Raw genomic sequence first — 17,214 nt, 5'->3', positions numbered from 1 at the left:
AGAAGTTTTCTCAAAACATCCTTTAATCACTTTTCATTTTCAGACTTTTTTTTTTAAACCAAATCAATCCAAGGGAGAAGCAGTTCTGAAGGACAGTTTTGCTTATAGTCTCAGTCCTGTATTCTACTGATACATACTGACTGTGACCTTCCCTGGCCTTGAATTCTGCGGTTTGTACCACACAGTTTCAAGCAGCCTGAGGGGCAGATAAGTTCACTCACATTTTCTTTTGAAAGGAGTCATCAAACAGGCAGTGCTGGGAGTCCTAGATCATCCCTCATGAACTAGGATCCAGCACAGTGATGACATATGCCCCACTGCTGAGAATCACACCCACTTTCTTCTACAGAAAAAGGAAGAAGCCGTCTGTGACACTTCATAACACAACAGTATCATAGGAATTATTTTGCTTAAAGGCTCTGATCTGCAGCTTCCACTTACTCATGTGCACTGTTCTACTAACTCAATGGGACGTCTCCCTTAAAGAAAGTTAACGGGTTCAAACCATTAATTAAGCAAAATATCCGTGAATTCAAAGACAGTCTCGTCAAGTGACAAGTGTAAAATTCAGCCCAGTGTTTATATCCCCTGCCTTAATATCAAGAACCTATTATTTGTAAGCTTGCACATTATTAGATCCCGTTTCTACTGAGATCCATGTCTTTCCACTTACTTTGCCAAAAACTGAGATCTAGTGTAGAATTTATCTTAAACAATATTTTGTTACATCTATACATTTGAACTTATCAATTCAAATTACACAATAAGAATTTCAAATGTAAAGGAAAAACCATACTGACAGACATATATTGTTAAGGCCAACAGCCAATACCATACGTGCAAACAGTCCTGCTGCTCCTACACCTGGCATTCTTCAAAATCAATTTGCTGGATCTAGTTAGCCTCTTAAAAGTCTTTACTGAAAACATCCTTTTACCAGTTTCCAGTGTGAAGAAGGTATTATGTTAAACTGAAATTAAATTCAAATGCACAGTCTATCTGAAACTGGAGGGATGCTTTTCTATCTTCCCATCTAATTAAGTTTTTTAGGGAAACACAAGACATCCTTCATTCTCTACCTAGGCTGGCAGTTTGATTTTTAGCCAGCTGACCAATGATCAAGTCTATACCAGCTGGGAGCAGCTCAGTAGCACCTGTGAAATGAGGTGATGGCATCGTTACAGTTCTCAGTAGGCAACTGTGTCACCATAAAACCAAACCAAATAAACCAGACACCTTTGTTGCTAACCTCCGACTGAATACCAAGGACTAAATGAAGATTTCTGCCCCGTCACCTCTACAAGCGGAGTCAGGAGAATACAGCAAAGCTTACATCTTTATCCACACAACGCTTGGGCACATAGTAATTGTTTAAGGATGTCAAGGTCAGCCAAGGAAGGGCAGTTATTCTGTGTGTTTGTTTACGTGGATAGCCAAGTTCCCTGGAATGTCAATACGGCACAGTATTCACTTACATTTAACAGACTATCCTTTAAATATACAACAATTCTGTATTTTTATATATCCAGGGAGATCAGCACTTGCCATATCCTACATGACTCTCAAGTTTGTATTTTTGAAAGTTCAATTAGACCGCACCTTTTATTTATACTTCTTTACAGACTGATTCTGCTAAATATCTTAAGTAATATTACAACACAGGAAATGAAGCTACTATCTGTGAATAAGTAAAACTCTTACAAATAAAATTTCACAAGGCCAATCTCTCAGTGAATATTTTACAGTTTAGAATATTAGCCAAACATCACGCAACAAGAGATGCTTAAGCACCGCCACTACTCATTTGATAAATGCCAGAATTTACTTAAGTTGCAATACAAGTCTGTAATAATTCTCAAAGCTTGCAAATTTTAAAAGACGTTTTTAAATATCTCTGAAAAGACTGGGAGCCTGGGCAACTAATTGCCCTTTCTGAGTTGACCTTGAAACCAAAATGCCCAAACACTTTCTATGTAGCAAAGTGGCATATGGACAGAGATGAAAGCCAGAGCATACATAAAAGAAATTACATTTATTCACACCACTCCTATTTTCAAATCCAGATTATCCAAAACTATCATTAGGATGTTATAAAGGCACTTTTATTGAAGCTGAGAAAGCTTGGATAACACTAACTCACATGCTGAAACAATGTGCTTGCTAATGGGTAGAATTTCATCTACTGATACAGGGAAAGAAGCTACAATCAGTGCAACAGAGGAGTACCCTCAGCTTTTATAGTGGTGGTTTCCACACAGAGACCTCATGTATTTTAAGCACAGGCAACGCAGCCATTAGTGAGAACTATTTCCTCACATATGCAAAAAAAAAATACAGTCACTAGGATTATAATATAATTAATTATTTGATAGCTTAGCATGTTTTTGTATTTTCACATCACAGAACTGCAGGTAGAAAATAGGACAGAAAGACACGTTCATGAGTTTCCTAACTATCCCAAACTGTTACATACAACCACAAATAACCTTTTTCATGAAAGGACAAAAATGCTCTAAGAATAAAAACTAAAAATGAATCCCAGACATGGTAAGACATAGTACACAGTCCTACAACTCCAAGAGATAGCAAAGTTGGTATTATATTTGCTTGAGAAATTTTATCTGGGATAGTGAAACCTATTTCACAACTGAATCAGGTTATTACTCGGTCTTATCTTACTCCTTCCTTTTCTTATTCAGTTAATAAGATGTATTATAAAGAAATCAATTTCCAATACACAGCCCTAACTATAATTTTTCAGGTAAACTTCTGTAACTTTCCTGGTAATTCCATGCAAGTAACTTTGGAATTCCACAGGTTTTCAAAATGAATGTTGTTAAGTTCCACAGCTTTTGGTATCTAACACCTTCTGAAGCATTCAGAGGTATTTTTTCCTGTTTTACTCCTGACAGCAATGCCACTTATATACAAATATAACATGGATGACAAAATGAAAATTTCTGAATTTAGTCTGTGGGAACATTGTAATTCAGTAACAGTTTAAATAAAATAAGAATTCTTATGGAACAACAGTACTGAAACAGTCCATTTGATTACATAAAGTTGGCAGAGGAAAGGCAGTATTTTCACATATTACTCAAAGTAGTTTAAAATTGAGCTGTAGGACTAAGTTTAGGAGTAAATTACGATATCCATGCCTCCAGTAACAACCTCTCTTATTAGTCTGCAAGCCTCTGTGCCAATTAATGCCAGTTATCATGGCGATTTTCTGTGCCAGGGCAATTGCTATAAAACTATAAACTGAACTGAGACCAACTCACTTAATCATTTGTCAGGGATAGGGAAAAATTTATTGCAGAAATGTCGCAATCAAAAAGCAGTACCTAGGCCCACCTCAAGTAAGAAACAATCCTACCATCAAATTTGTTTATAAACAACTCACTTAGGTCCCCTATAAGCTGTCAGCTAGCATTGACTTTTGCCCATTCATACTGGTGATTTACAGATGAAAAGCTCTGTATACTATTCCCACTTTCACAAGTCATCTAACACCTAGCGTCAAAAATTAAGGATTTGAGGAAAATGAAAAACTTTGAGGAATGGTAGTTTCTATAAACTTTGAAAAAACAGTATGTGACATTTTATAACAGGTAAATAATGGAAATATCTTGGCCACCAACACTTGAAATCTGAACCCTATCTAAAACTACTGTAAATTCCTTAGAACAGTTACTGAGTTTATGTATTGGGATACTCTCACTACTGAATTTCTGACTGTAGTTTGTAAACTACATGCAGTAATCATCAAACACAATAGTTATGGGGAAAAAATATCTAATCATTACCTAAACTGAGTTGTTCTTTTGATTTAATATTTTCTAAACTGCTTTTTAAAACAGTTAAATAAGCTGCTCGGCAGTTCGTGTAAAAGATTGCTTCTTCAGCATGCTGGGACTTCATTGCTTGGGAACTTTCTGAGCATATGACTTCCTGAACGGAGAGGGATGAGTTATTCTCAGGACTGCCAGCCATTCTGTGAAAAATACAATGACAGTTAGAACTTGTTACTGTCTTGCCTGTTTAATAATGCCTTTGCTTTGTTCTCTGAAACACTGACTAGCACAAATTATCCTAACATCTAGGTCATATGTTTTCCACTCTAAATCTGGGATGGGAATACTTATAGGTAAGTATTACAGGTCCTACTATGTAACACATTACAATAGGTAAGCACCATGAGATCCACAAACAAAAATAGCTTGATTTCTATTTGTTATTCACAATTTATTCTTTATTGGAAATAAAACGTTTCATTTTATTGTTTATTATTTTAATTTCAAACATTTGATATCACAGTGATTATATAGTCATGTTATTTGAAAGCATAAAACCAAATTTTCAAGTTAACTGTGACACAAACTATTGCTATCCCTGTTTAGAAATAAACCACTAGGACTTGTCCTTACTACACATTTTCATTAGAATTTCTACTCTTGTCACATTAGGTAAAGTCTCCTAATGACAGAAACAATGGGAGAATTTGCACAGAAGTGCACTTGTCGGCTCTGATGACTTTAATACCACTTTCTGTGCCTAGCATAATTTGTCACAATGCTAAATTAATGAACATACCATACCTACCACTATTTTGCTCCCAGTGCCACTCTCATTGTTGCTGCAGTTCACCAGCAGTATCAAAGGTACAGTGTTTTAAGGAAAAAAAAAATGCCAATTCTAATTTTGCTGGAAAACTGGGTTTTGCTGGAAAACACAGCTTCAGCAGAGACACTGCCTAATGTCATAAACACCATGTAACATTGTGTTAAGTGATATAATAATTATTAAACTGATTACATGTTTTTTTTACTGGTGCCAACCCATACAAGAATGGGTTTTTGTTTTATGTTTTTACAGTTATAACTCGATAAAACATATGGCTAATAGTAAAATTGTTCAATATTTTAACCCTTAATCCTTCAAGTCTGTGAAGTTAAACACACAATGCTACTTTTAAGAATTATCTAAATATAATTAATAAAAATAAATAAGTCTGAAGCTAAGAATATGAATAAAACTTTGAGCAACTTAGGCCTTTTAAGTACAAGAACACTACCCATATAATTGTAAATGATTAGAAAAAAATATTAAATGCATTTTTTTCCAAATTATTAAAACAATTCAACGCAGTAACTAATACTGTTTGCTCACCAATGGCCAGTAAACTTTAACAGCAGCTTTCTGCTTTTACCAAGGGTGATTAAGGTTTTTAGAAGGCCATCACAGAGGGACACTAAATCGTGTTGTACTGTTGGTCTAACGGCCTCTCATATTATTTTACCCAATGTTGACTTCAGAAAATATATTCCAGTATAATAAATTGAATATCTCAAGTTCAGCAACAAGACAACGACATCATAGGGTCCCCTTCAGGACTCATTGGATTTTTACTCAGGAGGCCTAAATCACTCGCACCTTGTTGAGTTATATAGGCCTTTTACACTTGGGAAAGAAAGATAATAATCGCTTATCATGGATGAAGTACCCTATTTATAATACACAGACCGCCTGCCTGACACTTTAATATTACACTGGCATTAGAAGGACCCCATAGGGACACTGTGATACAGTCTGGTTACTGCAAACGGGTGTCACTATAATTAAGCACCAGTGTTACACACACAAAATGGAAGTGGGTTAAAGTCAAGGAGGAAAAGAAGAATAAATGTTAATTTTCCTGTAACTAGTTTATAAAATGTGAACTCTGTTTATACTCCTTAGACTTCCCATTACCAAGATATTTCTTACGTGGGCCACAGTTCTGCCAAGAAGTGCTGCCAATACATTGCTCAGAAATCCAGTGAGCAATAGCTTAGCGACAGCGCTGCCAGCAGCCCCGTGGCTTAGGTTGTTAAATTTTTACTGGACAAATGACACTTTAGACAAAATAGACGGAGGGGAGCAATGCAGCCTCAGCTGAAGTGGGAGGACGGCACAGCTCAACTATTACTTTCAGTTTGTTGCTATGATTCTGACAAATAAAATCCGTCTTCCAATCAGGAATTAAGCCATACCCATCTTGGCAATACCTACCTTTCCCGCCACGGGTCCGAGGCCGAGGTTCACCTTCATCCACCGCAAACACACGCTAGCAGAGAAGCTTCGCACCGCCGCTTCTTACACTGCCGAGCCCAAGCGCCCAGGCCTCGCTCACCTGCATCATTTAGGTCGGGAAAAGACCTTTAAGGCCACCGAGTCCAACCGTAAACTGAAATAAGGAAACTCGGTTACCACGTGAATCGCATTACCTCCCTCTCCGGTGGGCGCAGGGGCCTCCTTGGGCAAAAATCACCATCCACCCGCGAGTAAAAACGTTACAACCCGCTCGCCGGGTAGCAGCTCTCCCGCCGGGGTTACCCTCCGCCCTGCCCGGCGTCCCCAGCAGCCCTGAGGGGCCGGGATGGCCACACCTCACCTCCCGCCCCACCCGACCTCGCACAAACCTCTTCCCGAGTGGGGAGGCCGCCGCCGGACCGGCTCCCACCGAGCACCGGCGGGGGGCAGAGGAACCCGACGAACCACCCCGGGCTCCCCTCAGCCTCGGCCCCGGCCCGCCGCTCTCCGCCCGCCCCCTCAGCGCTGTTTCCAGCCGGCGGCGTTTGGTCGGTGCACGGCGGCGGGAGATCCGCAAAGGCGGCGGGGAACGGCTCGCGGGCGGCGCGATGTTGTAGGTATCGGGGGCAGGGGCGGCGGGGGGACAAGCTCGGTTCTAGGAGCCGCTTTTCCGCCTCGTCCCCGCCGCGGGGCGGCCGCTGAGGGCCCGTGTGGGAGCCGGTGAGGCGCAGCGCTTCTCCCCGGCTTCCTCTGTGGCGACGGACTCCTTCCCTGAGGGAAAATGTGCCCCACGGGTTACCCCGGAGAGGGGAGGAGCGCGGCGCTGCTTGGGGAAGGGCGGGTTTTGTTGTTAGCTCAGTTTTCAGTAGTTGGGGGGGACTGGGAAGCATTTAAGATGGTGGCCCCCTGGGGCAGCGCTTTTATTCGGGTGGGGTTCGGGTGGATGATGCCCGCTGGTGTGGGAAATACTTTCTGTTACGTGTCTGTTCCCGGCTTCCCCAGTACAAAAAAATAGCCAGGGTAGCAATCCAGACCAAGGGTCTTCCCCAGGCGAAGCGGAGTTTGTTTATCTCTGCACACCCCGTGGGTAAAGCCTGCGAGGCTGTGTGGTAGCGGGTGGAAAAGGGACAGGAGCCATGTCGTGAGTGGGTTGTGATGAGTTTGTGCTGCAGGCCGCTGTGGGAAGGTGGTGTAGGCCTGTGGTGATAAGGGCATGACATGTTCCAGTGTTTATTTTCCTCATCTCTTTATATTGTCTCCAATGGGAATAAATCCTGTTTGTGCTTCTCCTTTTCTTTGCAATTTATCAAGCATTAGTCATATAAGTCTGATGCTATTCTTGTGTATTTTTGCTAATTGTGGGCTCCTGAGGAACAATAAAGAAAATGTGTAGAATCTTGCTGACTTCAACAGCAGTAAGGTAAGGCCCTAAGATTTATGCTGCCTATATATAGGCTTGGGATAGTGTCCCAGTTTACAGCTCCTTATGTGATTTCAGAGATAAGTTAGAGCTAACGTTGGGTCCAGCTTCTGCCACTCTTTCTCCTGACCACTGGAAGTTTAATGTCTTTGTTGGTGACATGGACAGGGGTGAATTTTCTGATGACACCAAGCGGTGTGGTGTGGTTGACATGTGAGAGGGCAGGGATGCCATCCAGAGGGACGTTGACAAGCTTGAGACGTGGGCCTGTGTAAAACCTCATAAAGTTCAACAAGGCCAAGTGCAAGGTCCTGCCCGTGGGTCGGGGCAATCCCCTGCACAAATCCAGGCTGGGCAGGGAGGGGCTGGAGAGCAGCCCCAAGGAGAGGGACTTGGGGGTGTTGGTGGGGGGAAAACTGCCCATGAGCCAGCACCATACGCTCGCAGCCCAGAACCCCCCCGTGCCCTGGGCTGCAGCCAGAGCAGGGGGGGCAGCAGGGCCAGGGAGGGGATTCTCCCCCTCTGCTCCGCTCTGGGGAGACCCCCCTGCAGTGCTGGGGCCAGCTCGGGGGCCCCCAACAGCAGAAGGACACGGAGCTGCTCGAGCGGGGCCAGAGGAGGCCACAGAGATGCTGGGGGGGCTGGAGCAGCTCCCCTGGGAGGCCAGGCTGAGAGAGTTGGGGGGGTTCAGCCTGGAGAAGAGAAGGCTCCGGGGAGCCCTTCGAGCGGCTTCCCAGGGTTTAAAGGGGGGACAAGATAGGTGGGGAGGGACTCTGGATCAGGGGTGTGGGGATAGGACGAGAGGTGATGGTTTTAAACTGACAGAGGACAGATTTAGATGAGATGTAAGGCAGAAATTCTTCCCTGTGCAGGCGGTGAGGTGCTGGCCCCGGGTGCCCAGAGCAGCTGTGGGTGCCCCCTCCCTGGAAGGGTTCAAGGCCAGGTTGGACGGGGCTGGGAGCCCCCTGGGCTGGGGGAAGGGGGCCCTGCCCGGGGCAGGGGGGGGCACTGGGGGGGCTTTGAGGTCCATTCCAACCCAAACCCTTCTGTGATTCTATAAGTCAAAATAATCATGCCAGGCAGTAGTAATACAAAGGACACTTATCAGTACACAAGCTTTGATTTGTTGGTATTTAAGTCTATTTTTCACTGGTTACACACTGAGTTTAACTACCATTTAAGCTGTATGTAGAAAATGATCATGTAATCTTTGTGCTTTTCCAATTTATACGACATTTTTTCTGGCAGGTTTTGAAGATGGAGCAATATGTAAATAGCATAGAGGTGTTTTCTTTTTTCCCCACCGAAAGCAGAAACTTGAGAGGAAGCTGGCTGAAACGGCCTCAAAATGCTCTACAACGCTCTCTAGAGTATTTTTAATGAAATAATTTAACCAAACCCCTGATTCTCTATGTTCTTTTTTTGTAGATCAAAGCTCTATTCAAGTGAGTAAAGGTCTCCCAGTATTAGCAAGGGACTGACAATGTGATCCAGAATGACAGATGAACAATATGCTATAGAAGTAATATGTAGTTCTTTAGCCTGTTACATATTATGGGCAAAATGATCATTGCAGGTTGTACAGCTAGCTATAAATGTGCCATCATACTCTGCATAGTTAAGAAAATAAATTAAGCCTTGTCAGGCTACCTACTCAAGGGTAGTAAACTCAGGTAAATAAGTTGTTATGTACTGTCATCACATGTGCCTCATCTTTCTCCTTCTCTTGTTCACACTCTTACATTTGATTCTACACCACAGCCAAAGGAAGGCTTTTCCAGCCGTACAAAAAAGATAAACCAAAGTAAAGCTGGTGCTCTTCCTTCATGGTGTTTCCTAAAATACTTCAGGAATTTTGTTTACACCTAGATGCATAAATTGTTTTTTCTCCATGTTCATCTATTGAAAGATATGAGAGAAGATACTTGGTCCACATTTGGATTAATTTTGTTTCAATGGTCCTAGCCAGCGACGGTCTGTAGGCTAAGAGCACAAATTTTAACTTATTTTGAGATTTACCTTCTCACATTATGGCGTCAGAAAGGCAATCATTAAAAACAAGCCCACAAGCAAACCCGGCTCTGGGTAGGATGGCTTGGGAAAAGCAAGGCAAAGTTGACCTCCAGAAGCCAAAATTGTATCCATGCAGCTCCTTCCAACGTTGAGGTGCTTGACTAGAATGAGGCTGCCTCTTCGCCACCATAGTTCAGAGTGTTTGCAGGGGTTTTGCAGGCCAGCAGAGAGAAGTTTGGGCTGTCTGCAACTCTACTGCAATGCACAGACTTGACAGACTTTAAAGAACGTAGTCTTGACCAGTCCACAGCTTTCTGTCTTAAGAAATTTTCTAAATGTTTATAATTTAGGGGGATTTTCATGTATTTTCTCATTTATCTTCATCCTACAGCAGTGTTGATTTCAGATTCTGCTTTACTTTGGCTTCCAGCTTCTTTTGAAGTCCATCATAAAAACTTCCATCAAAACATGCCTTAGTATAACATGCAAATGCATTGGCCCCTAGAGCATCCTTTCAGAGTAGATGTATTAATAAATATAATGTTTCTCTGCTGCCACTGGGATGGAAGATGTAATGGAGTCTTCATTCCTTAAGCAATATGGCTTTCTATTTAAAAAAGAAATACATTGTAAAGAATTCCATCAAACTGTTACAGCTTTGACTGCCCTTTGGCAAGAAGTTCATGGGCTTTTTTAATTTAAATGTTACCTGTTTACTTGGCTTTGTAAAGATAGAATACTTTCTTCCCTTTTTTTGTAATAGAGATAAGTTGTAAAACAGTATTCATAAAAGACTGGTGCCCGAGTTATATTTCAAAGATGTGTTTTCATTCTATTTTTCTGATACTTTAATTTACAGTTTTGGAATAGTAACATCAATTTTAAAAGAATATGTTTGGAATGAGGTCATCTTAATTCCCTGCAAGTCAAAATGTTCTTTTCCAAGATGAAAACTGTGAACCAAGTTCTTGAGATATGATGTATTTTCTAAATCTTGTTTAATTTGATATAATGTTTCTTGGGGACTGTTCTTATACAGTTTTTAAATTTTTTTCCTCGTTGTTTTATATAATGCTTTAAACTATTGTTAAGATTTAGGAATGTGCTTAAAAAGTTTCAGTTGTCTCTGGGAAAAATAGTCTTAATTTATGTTGACCTTTCTTTCCTTTGAGCATTTAGTCTGCATTCAATAAAATTTTGATGACTGCTCTTTAGAAGACAGCTGTACGATATAAAGTATTATAAATATTCAGCTTTCCTCTTCTAGCGTTGCCATTAACAGCTGGGCATCCAGTTCAGCAGAGCAGATTTTGCAGAGAGAGCTTGGCATGTTCCTGAATCAGTATAGTGAAGAAGACTAGCAAATAGTTTCTAATGGTTTGGGGACCTGTAAAGACATAGAGCATCTGTTCCCCAGTTAAGTCATAGTCTGGTAGCACTGAATCATGTTAAGAGCTAAAATGATGGGAAGAACTACTTTTTTCACCTTGGCTGTACCTGTGTTTTAAATGCCTAATACATTATTTCTACTAATGGCAAAATAATTTCAACCCTTGCTCAGAAGGTATGTAAATGATAATGCTTTTGCATTTTTTCATTGTTTATAGTCTTTGAGAAAGAGACAAATACACAGTGTGATTTCACTTCAGTGTCTTGACTTTTATCTCTGGTATAAAATGGAGAATTGAATTTTCTTATGCAAACACTTTATCCTTCTAAACAAGCAACATTTTGTTACACAGTATTTTAGTCAGTTAAAGTATTTGCTTTGGATGAGATTATTTTTCTTGTGTAGCATAACAAAATGTGAAACACGAGAAAGGAAAATGTCTTTAAAATTACAGATTATAGACCTTACTGCCAGAAATCTTTGTGTCTAGATGACCATAAAACTTGTCCATATTTTTCTCTTGCAGAGCTAAGAGATCATTGAAGTTGGACACTGTTAAAAAAGATAATGTAAGTATTTTTTGTGTATAGAATCACCTGGGCTGTATATTTATGTATGTATATATATGTATGCACACCTATACGTGTATATAAACATGATATTTAATTAGAGTTGCATTTATATTGTTACAGATTGGATGTTGTCTAGAAAAACCTTAACAAGTCAGAAAATTACTGCTGAAAATATTAGTATGAAATTTATTGTATTCCATTTGTCATAGAACTGCCTGCCTTTAAGTAATGTGCATCTGCATGAATCACTTGAAAATAATTGAGAAATATGCATGTTTTTATTGCCATCACTATTTACCCAAGAACTGAATGAGTTAAGATCCTTGGTGAAATCATTTATTAGAAATTAGTTCCATTATCCTGGAAGCAAATCTTCTGCCACGTAATTGTACATGTAACAATATGGAATTGTGATAATGCTGTAATCTGCATATTATAAACTGCAAAATTAAAATGAAAACATTAAAGACATTTTCATGTCAAGGATATAATTACCTCCCTCAGATAATCTGGCATAATGAAACAATAAAGTACTAACACTGCAATAAATTTCACCACAGTTATCACAATAAAAATAAAATTGTACTGTTGCTATTATTTTTTGTAAATGCAGCTATAGTATACTCCCAGTGCCAGCATGTGATGACATATGTCAGTTTATTATCTGCTCCTACCAACAGTGGGTGTTGCTGCAGACATCAATACAGAGGAGCTTGTGAGGATGGCAGTGTTTAAAGGAAGGAAAATGTTGGAAAAGTATAGAGAGAGAAATAGCTGGTCAGCAAATGAGCTCCCAATAAATCTCCATGTCTGTGTCATTTTGAAGAAATTTGTTTATGTGCAGCACATATTTGGAGGTCTCACTGGTATTTAGCAAAAGAGAAGTTTGCAATTGTAAAAATTTTCTAGATACTTTTTTTTTTTTTTTAAATTTAAACAAAGGTGGCAAAATACCGCAGTGGCACTAAAAAAAATCATTAGCAATTTAATTAGCAGCTTAGTGTACCATTACCCAACTTGTTCTGCTCAGAATGCAGCTGTGACTGTAATTTTGCATCTGTTTCTTGGGCTGTAGTAATGTTTTTGTAGATGAGTGGTCCAGCTGAAATTACACGCAGTTCTTGTTGTGCCTTAAAGCTATTCCTTCCCTGCCCCCTTCCCACAAGATAAAAAGAGTTACTTGATGGTTACCTGCATTCAGGTTCTTGTTCAGCAAAAAGCTTAACAAAAGCCCATCTGCATGATAAAAACTTCTACTGGAATCTCAGTAATGTAGGTTTACACTATGATTTTTATTTCATATGATGCCTCTAACAGATAGATGTCAAAGATTTAAAGTGTACCATAATTAAATAACATTACAGAAGGTAGGAAGGAGTGTAAGGTAATAAACACACAGAATTTGTGTGCTGTATCTGTTTTAGCTCTGCTGTATCCGTTGCTGTTCCTATAATTTCTTTCCTGTTACTCAGGAGGCCCTCATTCCACCTGCTGGTCAGACTACCCAAAGCATACCTGAACTAGCCAGATCAGAAATGAGTAATTTTACATTTTGTAATGTTCATTTAAAAATTGCATAACTGGACTAAGACTCTTCTTCCAGGAAGAGAAATTCTTACTGCCAAATAAATACTTTCCGCCTAAGTGATACAGTAACTTTTTCCAGGTAGCTGCTCAAATGAGTCCTATCTCATACCCAGAAATATGGTGGCTGAGGTAACTGCTGTTCAAGCAGGAAAAATATCCTGAAAGTGTAAGCAGATTGGAGATTCTGTCTGTTACAAAAGACATTTGATGACATTTAAATGCCTAAAGTGTCATTGATACTTTACTGTAAGTAATATTTCATTTAAAGATTGAAACGTTTCTTTAACCTTCTTAAATGTGACAAAATATTAGTGACAACAGACTGAAGATTTCCATCAGGTATTGTTTAAATACTGGTAGACTGCAAAAAGCATATAAACGACTGATGCAAAATTATTTAACGTATTCAAGACCAAAACAAGACAAACTAATATCCAGGAGATATAAGAAAGCTTAGTAAGTGGGCAGCAAATTAAATGTTTTAAAATACGGTGTAAGTCGTATTATTGATGACCAATACTAACATTGTTAGGTTCTAAATTAAGGGTAACCACTCAAGGCAGAGGAGGAGATGAAAAACATTGAAACTGTAGCTTTGTGTAAAAGTGCAGTAAGGTATATCAGAAACAATAGCAAGCAGCACTGTAAGTATAATGCCATTGCATAAATCAGTATTTTGTCTTCACCTGAATTAGAATTGAAGGAACTGTCACTCTGTCTTAAAGTATGATTGCAGAACTTATACTTTGAAGCTATATCATTGTGGAAGAAAACGAGTGTGAACATAGGCCATGGTACAAGCGGCACAAGTAATGCCTTCAAATGAAGATTAAAATATCCTGATTTTAATGGGAGTTCGGTAGTGAAGAGTAGGAAAGGAGTTTAAGAATATGCTGTATTCTTTTTAGAGGGGATATTGAACATTCTTTATACTTTCATAAGAGGAATTTAATAATAATGCAGTGTGAAAAACTGAAAGCTAGTGATGGAGACTTATCTTTTATATGACACATTTAATTTCTAGAACTCATCCTGAAATTTTGGTGAGGTCAAGAACAGAGTAGAAGCTGTAATAAAAATATTCATACATATAACAAGAGTATGCATATCCATGTAGGTGTGAAAAATAGCAGTATTGTGTGTGCTTCAGGGCATTTAGATCAACTGTTAACTGGCTGGAATTGAAAAGAAAAATTCCAAGGGTTACATAATTGTCCATTATACTTCTAGGTACAACTTGTATTCCTAGTTTTATATTTATTGTCTCTGTAAATGTATACTGTTTAGAAGCAGTTTCCTTATAACGCCTCAACAATTTAAGATTAATTATATAAACATTAATGTTTTCTATCATTAATTTACTCAGTAATGAAATTCCCAGGTCCTGGATTCCTGCTGGACTCTAAAGACTTTAAGTCACCTTTGTATATGTAGCTTTGTGATCTGATATGACTTACAACCTGATATGACTTGTGTTATTCACATGTTACCTGGTGAACCCGATTATTGGCCTTAAAAATACTGCTTTTGCCACCTGTATACCCCTTTTGACATCCAAAATTGCTGTAGTTAAATTTTCCAGGGGATATTTGTGAGACCTTAAACCGATGAGGTTCAGGCCTTCTCAGAGCTCTCTTTCCATTCTGTACCATGCTCCGGACGCAGACTGCTTTTGCTCTCAACCATGTCCCCAGCAGACTCTTTACCCAGAGCATGCAGGAGGTTCCTGTGCTGAGGAATCCTTACGGGGCTTCAGTGTTTGTATGCCCTTTGTATAATGTGGTTTAAAAAGGAGTAGCGTGAGGGTCTTATTCCAGCAAAACAGGACAACACACTTAAGTATGAAAAGGGAATAAATGAGTTATTAATTTGAAATTGCAGGGGAAACTCCAATTACCAAAGTGCAAATATCAGGTTGTCTGATTTAATTATTTTTTTTTAAATTTATTTTTTCCCTAACTCACCTTAAGTGCTATGTGTTCTTTAATGAATATAAACCCCCAGATCCTCACCTTGTATTTCATTCATGGTACTGAAACAGTGTAATATGCTTACCTATTATACTTTTTCTAACATTAATAAATGGAATAATAAATGGAACTTAAAGAGATTAGAGAATAATCAAGTACAATAAAGCTTCCATTGAGGAAATACAGTATGAAATTGAGTGACGGTTATGAGTGACATGAAGACAAATGATAGATATTCAGTTTTACAGATGGAATGAGGCTCAGGTTGGTAGGAAAGGCTGGTTGTTTGGAAAGTGGATGAGTCATTCCTTTGCTTGTTATAGTTGCAAAAATAGAGATAAATTTATTTGCTCCTCAAACTCAAGCCCCAGGATTGTAACAATGAAAAAACGAAGAAATTTCTTACTCTCTTTTTCTGTGAGATTTGCTTTGATGATGCTATGTTTAGAAGAGGGGAAAGAAAAAAAAATATCACTATACTATAGACAGCCCTTCTTTAAGCCCTTTTGAACGAGACTGGAAAAAGCAGGTTTACCCAAAATGTCCCTTTATTCATTGCATGACAGATGTTAACACAGTGAAATCAGCTGTGCAGTACTTGCATTCTCCTCTTTAGTGGTGGCTAGTCTTATTTGGAAGCAGTAGTTGGCATGCCTGCTGACTTTATCTCCTTGAAACGAAAGGTAGGCAAGAATAGGAAAGCTGTCGTGCTGAAGCTGTGTTTTCCAGCTTGCTCCACAGTGTACCTTCCAGCTATTTTGTTTAATTATTGGATCAGCTGGTTACAGAACAGTACTGGAAGTCTGGTAATATGCATATTGGTTAATACTTCAAATCCAGCTGCCCGGAAAATCTTGTAGCCACTTGATCAGTGGTTTCTAAAGAGTGTAAGATGACATTAAGATACTGCTGGTGCCAGTGGAGTCTCCTTTAAGTGCTACATGTGTTGTTTCTGTGTATGCCTCCTTTTGACAGTCATTGGTGGTGTTATTTAAAGGTGCTGGACTACTTAGTTGGAATCAAGTTGATACTGGAGCTGAAGCCCTTTCTGTGCAAACGAAGTGTGGGTTTGTTTAGTTTTTTTCTTCTGGGATTTCCCTGCACTACTAATATACAGATGCTCAGAGCTGCAATTCAACATCCAATCTAGAGTGAAGTGTGTCCCAGATAATCCCAGTTAATATTTCAGGATTGCAGGCTAGTGTTTCTCAAAACTTCTCTGTCCAATTCCTTTAACATCATTAAATAACTCCTTTTATAACATTAGACATACTGAAATCCTAAGACAGAGACAAAATTTTGGATTTAAGGGACTCACTCGGGGCTTGTTTAATTAACGCTTGTTTAGAAAATCATTAGAAATAACTATATTTTTATAGAATTAAAATTTAAAATAATTGCTTATGAATCATGTGTCTTAAATTCTCAGTACTGTAGGAAAAATAAAACCCGGTTTTGACTGCTTTAAAAAAACCAAACAAACAAGCAAACAAACCACAACAACAACAAAACTCCAGGTGTTCATGCTAGAATACCTGAATCTCTGGAAACCGCATACTTTTTGTTTATTAAAATTAGGAAGCTAGCATTTGAAGGACTTTTTATTGGTTTTGAGTAAAACTAATGTTAATGAGGAGTGGGAGTGATAGAGCAGCTCAGTGGGCACCTGGCAGCCAGGGAAGGTCAACCCACTACAACATATAACATGGGCTTTTCATAAATGGGAATACATAAAGTTAGGAATTAATTAGAACAATCTATTACTGGAGAGTAAATGTTCAGAGCGGCTTTGTCTGATTTGGACGCGATATGTAACTCTACTGATAGGAAGGGCAGAGGCCAGAATGTATTTAGTTTGCAGAAGGGAGGTTTACAACTGTTGCAGGTTTAGATGAACATGGGTACTTCTTTCTCTTTAGTCAATATTCATCTATTCTGTCTTTTGCTACATTTTAGCCATCTGATGAAACATTTTTGAAGACCGAAATGAAAAATCTAAAGTCTTATTCACCAACAACAGGAACATGCCAAATGAGTCCATTTTCATCTCCCACGAGTCATAATGCGCAAAATTTCAGAAATCACCCATCAAATGGTTAGTTGAACATTCTGTCTTTCTTACTGCAACATTCTTCTGGTTATTGTCTTGATTTAGTAACTTCTGTCTCATGTGGTATGTTTGATTTCTTT

General features: G+C 39.2%; 2 protein-coding genes across 7 annotated transcripts in view; one reads left to right on the top strand and one right to left on the bottom strand.

The window, feature by feature from the left end:
- Positions 1-6,575, bottom strand: part of EFCAB7 (EF-hand calcium binding domain 7) — a 28,342-nt gene extending 21,767 nt beyond the window's left edge. The window contains exons 1-3 of one of the 3 annotated variants that reach the window (XM_033008748.2): positions 6,462-6,575; positions 6,052-6,226; positions 3,807-3,994 (exon numbers count right to left, since the gene is read on the bottom strand). In XM_033008748.2, coding sequence (XP_032864639.1) covers positions 3,807-3,993 — 187 coding nt within the window. In that variant the 5' untranslated portion in view covers position 3,994; positions 6,052-6,226; positions 6,462-6,575. Of the gene's footprint in view, positions 1-3,806; positions 3,995-6,051; positions 6,227-6,266; positions 6,378-6,461 lie in introns of those variants that run through there. The other 2 variants (XM_042785460.1, XM_033008747.2) reach the window with 2 other exon arrangements.
- A 53-nt stretch (positions 6,576-6,628) lies between these two features.
- The window catches only part of LOC104356310 (integrin subunit beta 3 binding protein), a 35,832-nt gene continuing 25,246 nt past the window's right edge, over positions 6,629-17,214 (top strand). The window contains exons 1-3 of one of the 4 annotated variants that reach the window (XM_042785502.1): positions 6,629-6,685; positions 11,422-11,464; positions 16,981-17,119. In XM_042785502.1, the coding sequence (XP_042641436.1) occupies positions 6,681-6,685; positions 11,422-11,464; positions 16,981-17,119 (187 nt within the window). In that variant the 5' untranslated portion in view covers positions 6,629-6,680. The other 3 variants (XM_042785507.1, XM_033008754.2, XM_033008753.2) reach the window with 3 other exon arrangements.

Source organism: Tyto alba, unplaced genomic scaffold (genome assembly GCF_018691265.1).
Source record: "Tyto alba isolate M040663 unplaced genomic scaffold, T.alba_DEE_v4.0 Super-Scaffold_1000006, whole genome shotgun sequence".
Lineage (NCBI taxonomy): Eukaryota > Metazoa > Chordata > Aves > Strigiformes > Tytonidae > Tyto > Tyto alba.
Note: the sequence above shows the minus strand (reverse complement) of the source record. Positions and strands in the feature narration are given on the sequence as shown.